Source organism: Pongo abelii, chromosome 1 (assembly GCF_028885655.2).
Source record: "Pongo abelii isolate AG06213 chromosome 1, NHGRI_mPonAbe1-v2.0_pri, whole genome shotgun sequence".
Classification (NCBI taxonomy): Eukaryota; Metazoa; Chordata; class Mammalia; order Primates; family Hominidae; genus Pongo; species Pongo abelii.
The window spans coordinates 82,219,049-82,238,499 of NC_071985.2; the positions used below are offsets into that span (position 1 = coordinate 82,219,049).

Genomic DNA, 19,451 nt, shown 5'->3' on the forward strand with positions numbered 1-19,451 from the left:
ATTGATAGCTTCACTATGTAAGTTTTCTTTCTCAATGCCAAGTCTGACAGCCCTGGGTTTCAACTCAACTCTGCCACACCTTAACTGTGAGACTTTGTTAACCTCTGTCTCTGACCTTTAATATTTTCAAGAGCAAAATGAGGATAATCATAGTACTAACTTCACAGGATTGTTCTAAAGATTGAGATAAGGTTTTAACACAGTGCCTGGTCCACAGTAAATATTGAAGATATAGAAAGTTCAGGAAATGGGCTGGGCACGGTGGTGCATGCCTGTAATCCCAGCACTTTGGGAGGCCGAGGCAGGTGGATCACCTGAGGTCAGGAGTTCACGACAAGACTGACTAACATGGTGAAACCACGTCTCTACTAAATACAAAAAAATTAGCTGGGTATGGTGGTGCATGCCTGTAATCTGAGCTACTTGGGAGGCTGAGATGAGAATCACTTGAACCAGGGAGGTGGAGGTTGCGGTGAGCTGAGATCGCGCCATTGCACTCCAGCCTGGGCAACAAGAAGAAAGTTCAGAAAATGGTAATCTTATTAATTGAAGGTAGACCCAGAAAGTACTTTTCTTTAAGTACTTTAAAGGAAGTTTTAATTTTACTACAAAAAGGATATACTGTGTTAACCTATTTGCACGGTTTCTGAACTAGTAACTTTATAGCAGAAAAGAAGCTGCTTGGGGTAGAGGAGTAGGAGGTGGGGTGGAGAATGCTCAATAAGAGATAAATTCTTTAGTCTTTTTTTGTGGTATGGCATCTCTTTTAAGGAAACTTTGATCCGAGGTACGTCAGTGCTGCTGTTTCCTCATAGTAAATATTTTCTTTTTTAACTTATAAAATCATAGTGAAAGGTTGAATGTTAATGAGGATGGACCTCAAAGCTAAGGTTCCTTTCTGTAAAACAAAGGTCTCTACTGGAGCCTGTTTGTATAATGAAGCAGAAATAGAAAACACTGGCATTTATTAAGAATAGTTCTCCCTAAGGGGATTGTTTAATTAAATGAGGTATGATTCTAATTATAAGACTAGTTTCCACAACTCACACCAGAAAATTCACTCAACAAACATAATTAAATGACCCTCTTGTTTTCCTCCCTAAGACAACTGTGTTTTACAACATTTTGAAGTACACAGTAAACAATTACAGAGCGGGGCTTTATATGAGAACATGTACAGCTTTTTAAATAAGACTTTTTAAATTCTAATTTTAAAAGCTGTGCCCCTAAATGATAATTGTGGTTGTGATGATATACATAAGAACATTTAGAAAATCAACACATGATTTAAGCTGTTAGAAAACACACCAGCCTCTTAAAATACATTTTTCCAGTGTCACATTGGATAAAGAAAACTCAAATCCAGTGCCCACTGGATTTCAAGTTATCTTTGGGATAAATTTGATTAAAAGCGTGCACTTGACCAGTCAGAAAGGGCAGGTATATAATTCTTCAAACAAAAATTTACCTCACAAATATATCTGAAGGTAAGTACTGAATTTATTATAACTGGTAAACTTCATAGTCCTGGTACAAGCTGTAACCACTATTGACTAAAATTAGGTGTTTGCTTGCTCTGGAGATACTTCTGATGATCCCTACCAACTATTGCGTAATTTCAACCATCCTCCACATGGCCAAGGGAAGAGTTGTGTAAACTACTCTGGGGTCATGTCAGTCTCCCCTGACTCTTGCCTCAAACGTGCAGATAAGAGAACCTGAAACAGCCAGTCCTTGTACAGTAGTAGGCCACTCAGGTTGGTGGGGGAGGGGACAGCAGTGCCACCCAATCAGAAACACGGTCAGTGCCCGTGGAACAATGAGCTACTGATGAGGGTGTGGCCTGGAAAACGGCTCTTAGACAAAACTGTCATTTTATGGGTCAGCTATAGACAGACATGGCACTTCAGCTGTCTTCAGAATAATGTCACCCGGCCTCCTCTCCCGTCTTCTGCAGTCTTAAAAGACCTAGTCCCTAATTGAGGTCTGGCTTTTCCTCAGCCCTGGATGAAGTGGAGGTATGTGGAAGTAAAAGTCTCAGCAAAAGATTGATTGCAGAGCTGAAGATGAGGGCGACCGTCAGGAAAGAAGACAGCTATTGCAGTGCAGAGGAGTGGGAAAGCCTGGGGCTAGAAGTCAGTGTTCAAGTTTGTGTATACCTCTGTGTCAGTCCCTTACATGAGCTTAGAAGCTTGAAGGCTTAAATATTGCCTCATCTTACTTAACCTGGATGCTCTGTCTTTCTAGCTTACTCTCTTTATTTGCCTCTTTTCTGCAGTTTCTCACGTGATACCCTCCTTTTTATCAGTCAACAACTACCAAGTGCCTACCTCTTGAAGGGGGCTCTGGGAAGGTGCTGTGGAGTAAACAAAGATATGTAGAAGATGGTTCCAAACGGGGAGCTTACAATTCAGATGAAGACAAAATAGAAGCAATTCAAAAGATAATCAAGGATATTTGTATGGGAAATAAGCCACTTAAGTGTAGACATTAGGAGCCATAATAGCTCAGAAGAAAAATTACCATGGCTAGAGTAGGCAAGCAAGCTTTCATGACAGATAACACTGCCTTTAAGTTCAGAGTATCTCCCTCTTTGGACTCTTGTGAAACCTGACTTTACATATAGGTGAAAAGTTGAATATAAAATCTATTAGGAAATTCTAGAGGAGAGATTTAGAGAAACTGATGAATATAATCAAACCCTAATTTCTCTTTTCATTTTTGGGTACTACTGAGTTTTCTTTACTCACACTCTGCATTCAGGAATCCTTCTTGGTTTATCTTTCGGGCCCCATTCACCTGCTTGCCTTTTGACTCAGGTATCCTCATTTCTCATTCCAAGGTGCTTCCATGCTTTGTCAGTACCCATGCTGTTCATGCTCTATTCTTGATGTGATAGAATTGGCTGAACAGTTGATAAGGGTACCATCAACATGCATTGAAAGTGCTCTTAAATTAAATACATCTTTCCTCTAGGTCATATACATCCCCAAAGTGCTATAAAGCGTATACAAATGGGATATAGCATGATATAGTAGAAACAGCACGGACTTTCAAGTCTCACAGACCTGGATATTCCAGCTGTATAACCTAGGGCAAGTTAATATCTCTGTGCTTCAGTTTTCGTATCTATAGAAATCAGGTCTACTTCATAGTGCTGTTTGGATGATTAAATGAGGCAACCTATGTAGAACTGATACGGCTCCGATGAGTGGAGGAACACCAAGGTTCTTAGTCCCCATCCCGGTTTAGACAAAATGACACGGACACATGTGGAGTGATTTTAAGGATCAGAGAGTTTAATAGGCAAGAAGGAAGAGGAAAGAGTGAAGAAGCTCCCCCATACAGAGACAGAGGGAGGGGGGCTCCAAAGCCGAGAGAGGGAACCCCCAATGGGGTGGACGTCAGCTAGGTATATATCACAGAGGCTGGAGGAGGCAGTGTCTGATTTGCATAGGGTTCAGGGGATTGGTTTGACCAGGCATGTCATTCACGAAGCCCTCGAAAAAGCTGGCCCTCTCACCCTAGCCTTTTAATATGCAAATGCAGGGTGCCATGATGTTCTACACAGGTGGGAGTATGTGGGGGTGGCCATGTTGCCAGGAACATGTGGGGCAAGGGCAAGAAGGCCTCGGGAATCGCCATGTTGGGTGGGCCCTGTTTCTAATGGCCTTCATTTGCTTATCAAAGGTTGCCAGCCTGACTCTAAGAGCCAAGGCTTTACAAGAAATTTTCTGGAGATGCTTTAAAAAATGAAAATTTCCCAAAGACCCCTTTTCCTCTCTATCTGCCTAAAATAATTTCTAATAACTCCTACAATAGAATGCTTCACATAAAAAGGTCATAATAAATTATAATTACGATGTGGTATGTGCCTGTAGAAAGCTAAATACAGCTATCACTAATCATTTTGTGATGTTGCAGAACTTAAAGCAGAAAACTATATCTTCAAAAATAGAAAATTTCTATTGTCTTTTATGGGTGTTCATAAGAAACTCCCAGATATTCATTTTAGATCTCCCTGCCTTTTAAACTTATCATTTTCTTTTAGTTTCACATCTACGTATACCATCTTAATCTCAAAATGCACGTACTTTCCTTGTTTGGTCATCATAAACAGAAAAATCTGTCCAAGTTCATTCACATCACCTTAATTAAAACAATAGAATCTTAGCAATCATCTAATTCATCTCTACACTGACTAAAATCACCTCTGTTTGAAATGCTTGTTCTCCAATGCCATAAAGAAATAGCACTTGAACATAAATTTAATTTATTTAGTAAGGCCATTTTTACTTCCTGCAGAAAGGGTATACTCACCAGCAGTTTTGCCATGAGAGTACACTGAACAAAGGAGACGGGGTCATTTATAACCTGACACGTTCACCCTACTGCCCATTGGCTGGAACGGGACCTCACATTCTGTATTTGTCCCGATTGGCTAGCAACTTAGAACCTTTTAAAAGAGGCAAAGGTAGAGGAGAACAAAAGAAGGAGGAAGTAACTTGTGGAATGCTAAGAAAGGTAAAAATGCTGTTAAATAAGGAAGACGAACAGGCTATGACCTAATGCTTGCTTGGACCAGTATAAGCATGCCAGGGCAAATATTTAGGCTACATTGTGGGAGCCAAGATCATAAAGTACATTGATTTCTTTATTATGGCTAGCAGATATTTAAGAATGTTAGCACAGGTCTTTGAATAAATTTTGCTTTTAAGAGAAGTTACTATTTATTCCTAATTAGACGGGGAGGAAAGTCTTTGAAGAAGAACCTCTACTTTACTTTTTATACCTCTACCCTCACAGGTAGATAGCTATTCAACACTTCCTAAAACTGCTCAGTTTGAACATTCATTCTTACATTGTTTATATTTGTCCTTCAGTGATTGCCAGTCATTGATCCTAGTTGATCCTGAGCAACAAAGAATAAACCTAACCCACTTTCCATCCAGTGTTAACAATGTTAGCAAAACAGTCTATACTATGCATGTGAAGAGAGTGTAGTATTGCCAAGATTGAAGGGGCTGATAGTAGGGCTGCTAGAAAGAATGCAATGTTTGGAATATATTTATACTAAAAATTTGTTGTTTATTTAAAATTCAAATTTAACTGAGTATCCTCTGTTTTTATTAGCTCAGTCTTTCAATCTTACAAGTTTGGTAGCTAAAGAAATCAAAGTTGAGCCAGTGAACTGGGGGCAGGAATGGGAAGAATAGAGCTACACCCTGCTCAGTCCTATCTTAGTTCTCTGGCTACTCAGCACATCTGTGGAAGCCACTTCAGAGCACCCATGCCTTCAGAACATACTGTTTACAGTCACTTATTCTTTGATAACCAGCTCCCTCCACTGAAGAAAAACACACCAACTTTCCTTTCCCACTACATATTTCCCATGAACTTTAATCTTGCTACCCCAAACCAAATTTCTACCCCAAGGAGAAGGTAGGGAAGTTATTCTTTGATCGCAGGGTCCCACATTATACCTTGCATATACACCCATGTCCCCCACTTACCCCACGTCCACCACTTACCCCACAACTTTCACAGTTCAGCCCAAATATTTGAAGACAACTACCATTTTAACCAAAATGTCATAATTTTCTGATTTATTTCCAGTCTCTCCCATCATTCCTCACATTCCAGAGTCAATGAATTTTAAAGAGGTCGATGAACTTCAGTCCTCTGGATTAGATTTGAACACTTTTATATATCTTAAAATTGCATTGCATCCAAATAGCTAATTAACATATGAAAAGGTGCTTAATCTCCTTAGTACCAACAAGGAAACACAAAACCACAGATACCATTGTAGCAGGATGAGCCACAGACAAAAACCTTTAGACACCGGGTTAAAGAAGGAAGAGGCTTTATTCGGCTGGGAGCGTTGGCAGACTTGCATCTCAAGAACTGAGGTCCCCAAAGAAACAGTTCCTGGCCCTTCTAAGGGCTTACAGCTCTAAGGGGTTCCACGTGAAAGGGTCATAATAGATTGAGATCTGTAGATAGCACATGTGGTTAGAATGGGGGGTTAATCTTTTAACCTCAGACCTGGTCATCAGTGGCGCCGGCTGGTCTTGCCACTGACTTCATTCCTGTGTTTTTCAGCTTTTACTTCCTCCTTCTCTTCAGAGACAGGAGACAGTAAGAGAAATGGCCTGTCTCCTCACCACCACTTACCTAGCAAGATAACTAAAAGTTGAAAAGACTGACAAAATAAGTGTTGGCTGAGATATGTAGCAACTGAACTGTCATACCTTGCCTGAGGGAGTGTAAGTTGGTACTATCACTTTGGAAAGCTGTTTAGCAAGATCTACTCAAGCAGGGGTATCCAATCTTTCGGCTTCCCTGGGACACATTGGAAGAGGAAGAATCATCTTGGGCCACACATAAAATAATACTAACAATAATGATAGCTGATGAGCTAAAAAAAAAAATCACAAAAAAATCTCATAATGTTTTAAGAAAGTTTACAAATTTGTGTTGGGCTTCATTCAAAGCCATCCTGGACCACATGTGGCTCACAGGCCATAGCTTGGACAAGTCTGTACTAAAGTTTAACATGTGTATACCCTATGACCCAGCAATTCCACTCCTGTGTGTATACCCAAGAGAAATGCATACATCTTTTCACCAAAACACGTGAATAAGAATGTTCTTAGCACCATTATTCATAATGGTCTAAAACTGGGAACAACCCACAGGTCAATAGTATAGTGGATAAATGTTTTGTGGTATAATCAGGTGATGGAATACTATATAGCATTGAAAATGAACAATTATTGATGTACAACAACATGGATGAATATCACAAACACAAAATATGTAGTATGATTTCATTTATATAAAGTTTGAAAACTGGCAAAGGTGATCTACGTTGTTAGAAATAAGAAAGGTTACCTTCAGGGAAAAGAGAAGGGTAGTGACTTGAAGGTGGCATGAGAAAAACTTCTGGACTGCTGGTAATGTTTTCCTTCTTGCTATGAATGGGTATTACATGGATTTGCTCACCTTAGAGTAATTCAAGCTATACACTTATGATTTGTACATTTTCCTACATGTATGTTATGCTTCAATAAAAATTTTTTAAAAGATAGCATTAATTTGCAGTAAATCTAGTTTTTTAACACCTCATGCTTGTGCATTTGATTTTGTTAAAAACTCTAAACACAGCACTTCACACTTATTCTTTTGAAATTTCATTATTTTGGTTGATTAAGATATATTAAAATCCTAGCTCTGTCATCAGTGCATTAGTTCTCTCACTATATTTCCAAATTTTATTTTCCCTCAGCTTTGTTAAGGCAAAAATGACAAAAATTGTACATATTTATGGTGTACAATGTGATGTTTTAATATATGTATACATTATGAAATAATTGGTAATTAACGTATCATCTCACATACTTAACATTTTTGTGTGGTGAGAACATTTAAGATCTACTCTCTTAGCCATTTTGAAGTATATAATACTTTATTAACTGTATTCACCATGCTCTAGGTTAGATCTCCAGGACTTTTTCACTGGGTCTAATTAAAACTTTGTATCCTTCAGCCACCACATCTCATTCCCCCCACCCAACCCCAGCCCCAGGCACCACCATTCTACTCTGCTTCTATGATTTTTACTTTTTTAGATTCCGTATATAAGTGAGATCATTCAATATTTTTGTCTTTCTGTACCTGGCTTATTTCACTTAACATAAGGCCCTCCAGGTTCATCCATGCTATCATACAAGAAAGGATTTCCTTCTGTTTTAGGGCTGAATAGTACTCCGTAGTATATATTATCCAATGTTTTCTTTATCCATTCATATGTTGATGAACACTTAGGTTGGTTCCATATCTTGGCTATTGTGAATAGTGCTGAAATAAACATGGGAGTGCAGGCATACTGATTTCAATTCCTTTAGGTATATACCCAGATGTGGGATTGTTAGATCATATGGTAGTTCTATTTTTAATTTTTTAGGAACCTCCATATTGTTTTCTATAATTGCTGTACTTCCAATTATATCTTTATCAAAGTCCTCTATCATTCCCATGGAGGCTTACCTCTGAGTTGACACCAGAATACTAATCGATTTCCATTAGGTGTGATTGCTAACCAGCTAATTATATTTTCTTTATTCCTATAATTTTGTATATTTTACTCACAAAGATATGAGAAATTTGGCCAAATGCCTTAAAGTCAATATATACATTGTCTATAGCAGTCTCTTGATTTAAAAGTTTAATAACTCTTCCAAAAAAAGGAAATAATGTTGGCTTGCTCTTGGCTCTGAATCCATTTGAGTCCTTTTAATCACCTCTTGCTAATCTAAATAACCATTGAGGCTGCTCTCAAATATTCCAACTCTCTTTCCTATTGTGCACATGGTAGGAGTGCGCTTCCCTGCCTACTTGAAACTAGGCATGGTCATGTAATTTGCTTTGGTCAATGCCATGAGTAAAAGTGAAATACGTCACTTCTGGGAGTAGAATGAGTATACTCCACTACATCCTCTTTCCCACTACCTTGACAACCAGAATATTCCAGTTTGGGTCCCAAAGTGAAGGCAAAAACAGAGGAGAACCCCATACGACCCACAAGGGACATGTAGTATGAGCAAGAAATGAACAAGAAATAAGCCTTTGTTATTTCAAGCCATTGAGATTTCAAAGTTATTTGTTAATGGAACTTAACCTGTATTATCTCAACAAATACATTATGTTTACTGGTCTGTGTTTTCTGGGATCCATGAGTAGCCTCATCTTTTGAAATTCAAAAGAGAATATGCCCATCTATGGTATTCCAGCCCATCTCTTGTTCTCCATGGTTTTTTGAGATTACTGACATTACACCTGTCAGTTCTTTCAGTATCTGTAGATATATGTTGTCTGGGACTAGCTAGAATTTATTTAAAATGACTGTGTGCTTTAGCACTACTTATCTTGGATTTCAATTCTTTCTTAGCAATGTTTGTTATACTTTTCAATCCTCCATGGTGGAGAAGGTAGAAACAAAATAAAAGTTGTACGGTACACCATACTTAAGCTTCGTCCTTATTCCTCTTTTATTAATTACCTTGTTTTCAATAAAGCCTTTAAAAATCCCTCTAGGTTTTCTTAACTTTAGCATTTTTTGTAAGTCTTTCATTCTTTTGTACCTTTCTTTTTATTATTATCATTATTATCATTTTAGAGATGGAGTCTCACTCTGTCACCTAGGATAGAGTGCAGTGACACGATCTCAGCTCCTTGCAGCCTTGACTTCCTGGGCTCAAGCCGTCCTCCCACCTCAGCCTCCTGAATAGCTGGGACTACAGGTGCATGCCACCACACCCAGCAATTTTTTTTTTTTTTTTTTGTAGAGATGGGATTTCACTATGTTGCCCAAGCTGGTCTCGAACTCGGGCTCAAGCAATACTCCTGTGTAGGCCTCCCAAAGTGCTGGGATTATAGGCATAAACCACTGCACCTAGCCTCTCACACCCTTCTTAAAAGTTCATCTAGCACCAAATTTACTATCTGAAGTTATTTATTTGATTTAATTTTATCTATTGACTGTTCCTGGCACATGCTGTGGTCTTTTGCTGCATTTCTAATGCCATCCTTTTTTTTTAAACCTTAGTTACATGTTTCTTTCTTTTGTTCACTTCTTAATATTTGAGTTGCCAGGACTTTTCCTTTTAAAGCTTATCCAATATGTAACATTTAGCACTCGTTTTTTAGAATACTAAATACATTTTTAAATGTATACTATATACATTTTAAAGTTTGTCTGTTAAATGTACAAATATTTTTCCCTGAGTTATTTTTTAAACACTTCCCCTTAAATCTAAGGGATATAAGTGACCATCTCAATTTTTTCCTCTAATACTCTAATATATCCCAATATGACCTACTAACCAGTTCCTCTCTGCTGGTCAGAATTAAACCAAAAATAATAGTTCCTTTTCTTAAAAAAACAAATCCTCTTATATTTTCTGTATAACCTATTCCAGTAACTTGGATTGCTCTGAAAAAGTAAAGGGTGTTTGCTTTTACTGTTCAGGCTGGTAGAGCATGATTTTTGCAACATTTAGGCATGAGCATTTAATCTGCCCCAGCAGCTACAGGAAGGCCTTAGGAAATCCTAGTTTTCTCATAACTAACTGGGCAACAAATTGAAATTTCAGCATTTCCTTCCATTTACAGCTTAAGGTCTTCCATCTTTCCAGCGGCCCCCCCCCACCCCACACGCACATACACCTTTCTGAACTCTTTTCATCTATTTATTTAACATTATACCTTTATAGGCTTAATCTATTGCCTATATACAAAACTCTAATACTCACTTACATATAAATACACTCATACACAAGAATCACATCTACACTTGATTTTTTTTTTTTTAAAGAGAGAAAAAAGTAAAAGACCAAGGTAGAGAGAGGGTAAAAGGAAACATGAGGACAGAAGAAAAAGAAGTCTGGCCTGAGTGAATAGAGCTTAAGAGCCCACTACAACTGGACTTGCCCTGCGAGGGCCTACCCCTTCCTGCAAATGAGTTGAGCTGTTCAGCTACCCTCTTTCACCCCAGCCTCTTTGTAATGAAGCTCACTTATGCAACAGCTGTTCAGGGTGGGAGGGTTCTTCCTCTGTATAGAAATTGGCCCTTTTGAAGTGTGGCTCAACAACTCTGGCATTTTCACCACTATAAGCGGGCCGCAGGTTAGAACAAAACAAATGGAGAAAGAGCAATAGGAAAATGAGCAAATGAATATATCAGATTTCCTCTATTTCAATTTTCTTTTTAGAAGACCTATTTGGAGACTGCTTCCTGTCACCATACAATCCTGAACATTTGTCTTGAACATGAACACTCCAAGAGAAGAATTCCAGGACTGGCCCATAGTCAGAATAGCAGCTCATTTACCAGACCTCATTGTCTATGGACATTTCTCCCCAGAGCGACCCTTTATAGATTATTTTGACGGAGTCCTGATGTTTGTTGATATTTCAGGCAAGTGCAAAATGGATGTTTGTTTAATGTGGATGAGCAACAGGCTCGTGTGAGAATTCACATGCAGAGCTTGATTGCAGAGTAGGGAGGCCATTCTGGAGTCCTTGGGCTGTCACTGCAGATGTGCTCCATTGAGAACACAAGAGGGAGGAAATAGCTTGTGGCCCTGGCTTTCTCTCATCCTCCCTTACTCAGGACTGCCAGTCATGGGCATATCTTTAAGATGCTCAAGTCCCATTCTTTGCTCCAGTATCTCTGCCCCAACTTCACTGACTCATCCTCCCCAGCCCCAAGCCCCATACACATCCCAGTCAAAATTGACCTCAGGAAATGATCTCCCTAGATGATGTTTACATCTTACTAATAAACTTGCCACCTCTTCAGAAGTGTTTGAAATGTGTGTGTTTTTGTTATCACGGAATGAAAATTTTATTCCCAGTTAAAGAAGTTGCAGTTATCACTGTACAGTTGAGAATTTGGAAGAAAGAGATATCTGGAGCCTTTTCCTGACCCCTAAAATAATAGATAGAGGAGGCTGCATGTCTGACACTTGACCAGCCACAGAGATCCTTAAGAAGAAACTCTGCCTGTTTTTAAAAGCTGAGGCTGCTGGGTACGGTGGCTCACACCTGCAATCCCAACACTTTTGGAGGCCGAGGTGGGCGGATCACAAGGTCAGGAGTTCGAGACCATCCTGGCTAACATGGTGAAACCCCGTCTGTACTAAAAATGCAAAAATGAGCCTGGCATGGTGGCGCACGCCTATAGTCCCAGCTGCTCAGGAGGCTGAGGCAGGAGAATTGCTTGAACCCGGGAGGCGGAGGTTACAGTGAGCTGAGATCACACCATTGCCCTCCAGACTGGGCTACAGAGCAAGACTCTGTCTCAAAAAAAAAAAAAAAAAAAAAATGCTGAGGCCCACTGCCTTCCAGGGTAGTCCTCTTCTGGCTCTGTTTGATTCCCCCAAGCAGCCAAGGAAACCAGCTGCACATTTATTCCAGGTTTTACTGCAATGACTGAGAAGTTCAGCAGTGCCATGTACATGGACAGAGGGGCTGAGCAGTTGGTGGAGATCCTCAACTACCACATAAGTGCAATAGTGGAGAGTAAGTGTTCCCATAGGTTTCTGGCTTGAGAATATTTCAATTCATTGTTTTTTCTGTAGTTGTCAATTATAACCTGATAGAGTACAATTGCTTAGCACTCCTCCTCTTCCCCATGAAATGTGTATAAAACCAGTCTTTTTTGAAATATGATATAGTATAACTGAAGAAATAAATATAATCAAACCTCACTAATACAGACTATTTGAGGGAAGGGATGTTTTGTGTTAGAGGGCTGAATTATAGACTGCTTTTAAAAGAACTGTAGTAGTAATACTTGTAGTTATATTATATATCCAAGTATTTATATTTATATTTATATTTATTTATTTATTTAGAGACAGAGTCTTGCTCTGTCGCCCAGACTGGAGTGCAGTGGCACAATCTTGGCTCACTGCAACCTTCGCCTCCTGGGTTCAAGCGATTCTCACGTCTCAGCCTCCCGAGTAGCTAGGATTACAGGCGCCCGCCCCCACACCCGTCTAATTGTTGTATTTTTAGTAGAGATGGGGTCTCACCATGTTGGCCAGGCTGGTCTCGAACTCCTGACCTCGAGTGATCTGCCCACCTCAGCTCCCAGAGTGCTGGGATTACAGGTGAGAGCCAGGGTACCCAGCTATTTTTATTTATTAATTTTTTTTTTTTGAGTCAGAGTCTCACTCTGTCTCCCAGGCTGGAGTGCAGTGGCACGATCTCAGCTCACTGCAACCTCTGCCTCCCAGGTTCAAGCGATTCTCCTGCCTCAGCCACCCAAGTAGCTGGGGTTACAGGCGTGCGCCACCATGCCCAGCAATTTTGTGTTTTTTTTCAGTAGAGATGGGATTTTACCATGTTGGCCAGGTTGGTCTCTAACTCCTGACCTCAGGTGATCCTCCCACGTCAGCTTCCCAAAGTGCTGGGATTATAGGCGTAAGCCACCACGCCTGGCCTATCCAAGTATTTTTAAAAGCCAGCATCTATATAACCCAAAGATAGTCATTAAGAGATTGTTGTATGAGTAGATAAATGATTTATAATTAGCTTCTCAATAGTTTGTCTCCTAATGATGGATGCTGAAGCACTTAGAGTGAACTGAAAACTTTAGTCCCCTTGTCAACCTCTGCCTGCCATCTTGTTTGCATTGTTAATTCAAACTATCCATGAAGACAACGGTTTACTCTGTTATGGTGAACTCCTGGCCTAGTGTTTTATCAGGCTCTGAGTTCCTTAGTAATATCTTGATGTTACCCACTAGACAAAATTTAATGCTTCATAAAAGCAGGAACTATGGTTGATTCCTTTCTGCATCTGACTTGGCACAACAGGTGCTTAACCAATCCATGATGATGCGTAACTAAAAGAGAGAATGGCCATTTACGCCATACCCTCTAAATAAACAAAATACAAAGTTGGTAATAACCAAAAATGCAAGTGACTATGGTTGTGATTTTCCCATTCCCTGACTCCTAGTTTTTGTGGAGTCCTGTCATTCATCCACCCACCCATGCTTACACAAGCCCCAGCCTATAACATATATTGATCAATAAATTAATTAAAAGCATTCCATTATCGTGGGAGGAGGGCAGCTGTCTTCAGACCTCATCAGAATCCCTACCTGCCTTTCTCCTGTCTTTCCCCATTCACAGAAATGGAGCATAGACGTAAACTGGTTCCACGTACTCATTCTCCACTTGAGGAAACAGACTCAAATGGGTTAAGTGGCCTGTCTGGGATGAGATCTTTAGTATAAGCCTGTTCTCTGAATCACTGTTCTTTTGACCTAGTTTCTATTCCACTAAGAAAGAATGATTCTTTTTTTACTACCTTTAAGGAATCAGGGTTTGATTTAATTTGTTGTTTGTTTGTTTTTTTTCTCAGAAGTGTTGATTTTTGGAGGAGACATCCTGAAATTTGCAGGTATGGGGGCTTACTAAGGTAGGAGGGGTAAGAAAGGAGTGCTGAGGTGCCTGTGCTTCTGTGTTGGGGACAAAGGAGGCATCCTAGAAAAGGAAGTGGCCAGGAGATAGGCTGAGGAATGCTTGATGAGTAAATTTCTATACAGATCTCATACAAAATAGATTGATCCCCAGGGCAGGTCAAAAGCCCGCGGCATGTCTCTCTCTGAAGGTGATGCACTGCTAGCCCTGTGGAGGGTGGAGCGAAAGCAGCTGAAAAACATTATCACAGTGGTAATTAAATGTAGCCTGGAGATCCACGGATTGTTTGAGACCCAGGAGTGTGAAGAAGGCCTAGACATCCGAGTCAAGATAGGTAAGCATTTGAGAAGGAATAAATCCTACGGCAGTTGGGATAGGGGTCTTGACTCCTGGGGTATCTCTCTCTCCCAAAGAGAAGTAGTAGAACACGGTGGCTCAGCCCCACGATGCCCTGAACTTTGGGATCAGGACAATCAGAATGTGAATTTTGGCTTCCTCACATACCAGTTGAGAGAATTTGGGCTAATCATAATATCTACCTAATAAGCTATTACAAAAAGTAAATTAGTTGGTATGGTAGTTGATGCATAGGAACTACCCAATAAAATAGTCTTTATTACTGCTACTGCTGTTATTATTATTCCATCTTGCTGCTTGTCAAGGTTGTGCAGTATTAAACAAAATAGAGACTAGCTTGCCATTACATAGTTTCAGCAACGACATGAGACTGGTCACCCCCTACCTCATAAGAATGATGTGCAGGAAAAGCTTAACAGGTCAGCCTGCAACACAGCTCCAGCTTTATACAAGGCTTCTTAAAGTTATACATATAATATAGTAACAGTCACACATATTTCCTTATTACCTTGCAGACATTACACACTATGCATGTGCAAACATTATGCACACTATAGGACAGTCCTGAGATACAGGCATCATTGTATCCATTTCATAGATGAAAAATGAGATTCTGAGAGGTGTAAGTAATGAGTAACAGAGTTATGGTTGGTGCTGTTGGTGTTAGCTTCCGCCTAACTAAACTTTGCAAAACTTAGAATTCTAATTCTCACATGTCATACCTGATAGGATCATCAGCAGTTATACAATTAACTGTTTCTCAGCCTTCTTTAACCTAGGCCGGCTTTTGATGTTGTTAAAAATTTCCAAATAAGGCCAGGTGCAGTGGCTCACACCTGTAATCCCAGCACTTTGGGAGGCCAAGGTGGGTGGATCACCTGAGGTCAGGAGTTTGAGACCAGCCTGACCAACATGGTGAAACCCCATCTCTACTAAAATACAAAAATTAGCCAGGCATGATGGCGGGTGCCTGTAATCTCAGCTACTCGGGAGGCTGAGGCAGGAGAATTGCTTGAACCCAGGAGGCAGAGGTTGCAGTGAGCCGAGATGGCGCCATTGCACTCCAGCCTGGGTAACAAGCGTGAAACTCCATCTCAAAAAAAAAGTCCAAATAAGTTAAATATTTTGTTGAAGAAAAAATCAAAGTTATTATAATACTGAATATTTTCTCTAAGTTAGCACCCAAGGAGTCTGATGTGTTATCCTTCTTGAGAATGATAGGAACCCAGCCCCCTCTTGCATGCTGATTGGCTGTTAGTGAGGTGGGTCCCAGCACCTTTTTTTAGAGTAAGTCCAAACATCAGTGTGTTTCAGATAGAAAACAAACCGTATGTAGAATCAGGGGGAAATCAGCCCTGACAAATCAGTATAGCAGAGAGCGAAGATAAAAAATAAACTTTGATTGTATTACAGTCATTTAAAAGAAATGTGTGTCACTTATAGTTCATTTATACATATATTTTGTGTACATGTCATATTATACAATATCTTCTTCTGTCACTCAGGTACCAAAACTTTCATTTACCAACTTAAAAACAATGAGAGAAACTGTTGTTGGGATGGGATGTGTAACTGTCAAATGCATACTTCTTTTCCCCCACCCTCTGTTGTCTAAAATTCAACCCTAAGGGATTATTTTTAGTTACGGCTTCAATCTCTGCTAAAATGCAAATTCTCCCAAAATAAGAATTATTAAAGGTATTCCCTGTTGCCCTTAAGTATACATAATTGAAGAAAAGGTAAAAATAACTTTGGGGACTGATAGGACCATGTAGGGAGATAAATGTTACAGACAGGCAAAATTTAGCCGTAGAACTTTCTAGCTTTGGAAGAAGGGGAATTTTGGAAGGCCTGAGCCCAAAAGAGGTATGCCATAATTCCTATGTAAAGTTTTAGAAGTGAGATTTTGCTCTGAGATAGTATAGTCCCACCAAGATTATGGTTTTTCCAAGAACCCGTGCTGCTGGGAAATAATCCAGAACTTCTTGTGCAAACCTATTCCTTGCCTTCTTGCCAGGACTGGCTGCTGGCCACATCAGCATATTGGTCTTTGGAGATGAAACACACAGCCACTTTCTGGTGATTGGTCAGGCAGTGGACGATGTGCGCCTTGCACAGAACATGGCTCAGATGAATGATGTTATTCTGTCACCAAACTGCTGGCAGCTCTGTGACCGGAGCATGATTGAAATTGAGAGTATTCCAGATCAGAGAGCAGTTAAGGTGGGTGTGATGCTGCTACTTGCAGAAAGTTCTGCCAGCCTGTAACAAAGGCCCCCTGTCAGAAGAGTCACTGGGCACGCTGGTTTCATAAAGCTCCTGGGCTGGAGATTGGGACGGGGTCAGTCTGGGTTAGGCTACAGAGGCTTTAGTCCAGGGCAGCTCCTCTGGGAGGAGCCCAGGCTGGTGAGCTTGAGGAGGAAATGATTAGGCTTCTTTGTGGGTAACTGAGGATATGGAATTTGGGGATCGAGGCCTTTTGAGGGGCTAGTGACCTTGCTTAAGGAACCAGAAGGGTCTGCCAGTTCATCTAGGAGCAGAGGGGAATAGTTTTAAAGGCTGTCAATGACCCTCACTTTCTTTACCCAACACCCTCCTAACCCAGGATGAGGGATCACTGAGGGTAAAGGTTGGGGTTGAGCAAGTGCGGCGAAGTTCAGTGATAGAAGAGAGACTTCTCTTCCTGCGGCTCTGCCTAGTAGAAAACATTGTGGTTAAGTTGCAGATTGACTATAAGCAGAACTGTCCCTGGGATATGGACGATTAAAAAAGCTGTGCTTTGAGGGTATGAAAGTGGAAGAAAGGTGTGCTGCTAGATGAGCCAAAGGAATGGGACTATGCGGCTAAAAGAAAGAAAAGACAGAATCCGTGCAGATGCTGGTCAAGATGGGAGGCACTCCCACACTCATGCATCAGCCTACAACCCTCACCACCACCACCCCCTCCTCACTCTTCCAGCAAGACATATCCAGCCTGCATGGCCTAGCTGGCTTATAGCAATAGCCCATTCCCATGCTCTTCAATCATTCTTTTTAAAAAAAAAACAAAAACGGAGTCTCGCTCTGTTGCCCAGGCTAGAGTGCAATGGCGTGATCTCGGCTCACTGCAACCTCTGCCTCCTGGGTTCAAGCAATTCCCTGCCTCAGCCTCCCGAGTCGCTGGGATTACAGGTGCCCGCTACCAAGCCCAGCTAATTTTTTGTATTTTTAGTAGAGACGGGGTTTCACCATCTTGGCCAGGCTGGTCATGAACTCCTGACTTCGTGATCCACCCGCCTCAGACTCCCAAACTGCTGGGATTATAGGTGTGAGCCACCACGCCCAGCCTCTCTTCAATCATTCTTGATACCTTTAAAAATTGTTTTAACTTTGAATTCATGTTAGACTTACAGAAAAGTTGAAAAAATAATACAGAGTTTCCATATATCCCTCACCTACCTTCCCCTAATGTTAGCATCTTTCATAACAGGACTGCAATAGTCAAAACCAGGAAATAAACATTGGTACAATACTACGCACTAGTTAAAGACCTTATTTGAATGTCACCAGTTTTCCCACTGCGGTCCTTAGTGGAATGTTCCAGGACTGTATGCATGATCTCACATTGCATTTTGTTGATATTTTTGCGTAGTCTCCTGCAGTCTGTAACAGCACTTCAATCTTTCTTTGTCTTTTATGACCTTGACACTTGAGAGTTGTCAGTTATTTTGTCAAACATATCTCTGATTAGTTTTGCCTGATGTTTTTTCTCTCTCTCTCTCTCTGTCTCTCTCTCTCTCTCTCTCTCTCTATATATATATATATATGTTTTTTTTTTTTGAGATGGAATCTTACTCTGTCACCCAGTGGGGAGTGCAGTGGCATGATCTCACCTCACTTCAACCTCTAACTCCCAGTCTCAAGCGATTCTCCCACCACAGCCTCCTGAGTAACTGGGACCACAGACATGTGCCACTACGCCCGGCTAATTTTTTTTTTTTTTTTTTGTATTTTTGGTAGAGACAGGATTTCACCATTGTTACCCAGGCTGGTCTTGAACTCCTGAGCTCAAGCAATCTGCCCACCTCAACCTCCCAAAGTGCTGGGATTACAGGCCTGATGTTTTCTCTTTATTGGACTAAGTTTATGCTTTTTTTGTTTGTTTGTTTGTTTGTTTTTTGTTTTTTTTTTACCAAGAATACCACAAAAATGAGGTTGTGCCATCCTTAGTGTGTCATCACATGTGTCTCATGATCTTGATGTCTTATGACTGGTGATGCTCCTAATTCCTTTTTGGCCATCAGCCCCCGTCCTTTAACACTTATAAGAAAGAAATGGTGTGCAGTTTAACCAGGTTTTATTTGAATTAAAATGTTATGAAGGAAAAAAGCAGGAAAAAGTTCTAAGGGCAGAAAAGTATAAGATTAGTCCCCCTTGGAATGACCCTCTCTGTACATATACCAAACATTGAGATGTGAGTGAACACTGTAATTGGAAAGATTTTTTAGATTTTCAATTTAAAATTTCAATTTTACAAATCAAAGAATTTTGGTGTTTAAGTGTGCCAATCACTGTTCGGTCAAAAGCATACTCTCTGACTTTCTGCTAAGAAATTACACTTCAAAGGATTAAACAGTTCTCAGAGTAACTGAAAACTTCTCATTTGCTTTTATTTAGGTTAACTTCTTAAAACCACCCCCTAATTTTAATTTTGATGAATTTTTCACAAAGTGTATGACCTTCATGCATTATTATCCTTCTGGTGAGCACAAAAGTAAGTACCCACCATGGAAAAATGCCTTTGCCTCTACCAGTGGTCAGTAGGGTCTTATACCAATGCCAACAGCTTCATTACTGGTGGGTGGGCTCCTCAACACAGCTCCTGGTCCTTACCAGCACACAAAGGGGACCTACTTCCCATTCTCCGGGACAGCAATTCTAAGTATGACACTCCCCACACCATCCACCTCTCCCTAGGCACTGACTCCTTTCCCTCATCCATCAAACATTAATAAGTATCCCCTAGGATAAAAGAAAAAGTAAAGCTTCTTTGCGTGCTGCTTTCCCCTCCTAACCTTCACCAATAAACTTCTAGGAAAAGTAACCTGTAAATGTA

General features: G+C 40.4%; 1 protein-coding gene across 1 annotated transcript in view; it reads left to right on the forward strand.

Moving 5' to 3' along the window:
- The first annotated feature begins 861 nt into the window (after positions 1-861).
- The window catches only part of ADCY10 (adenylate cyclase 10), a 108,674-nt gene continuing 90,084 nt past the window's right edge, over positions 862-19,451 (forward strand). The window contains exons 1-7 of the mRNA XM_024253687.3: positions 862-2,018; positions 10,776-10,981; positions 11,983-12,087; positions 13,942-13,980; positions 14,191-14,334; positions 16,375-16,580; positions 19,013-19,109. Of these exons, the coding sequence (XP_024109455.2) occupies positions 10,834-10,981; positions 11,983-12,087; positions 13,942-13,980; positions 14,191-14,334; positions 16,375-16,580; positions 19,013-19,109 (739 nt within the window). The 5' untranslated portion in view covers positions 862-2,018; positions 10,776-10,833. The remainder of the gene's footprint in view (positions 2,019-10,775; positions 10,982-11,982; positions 12,088-13,941; positions 13,981-14,190; positions 14,335-16,374; positions 16,581-19,012; positions 19,110-19,451) is intronic.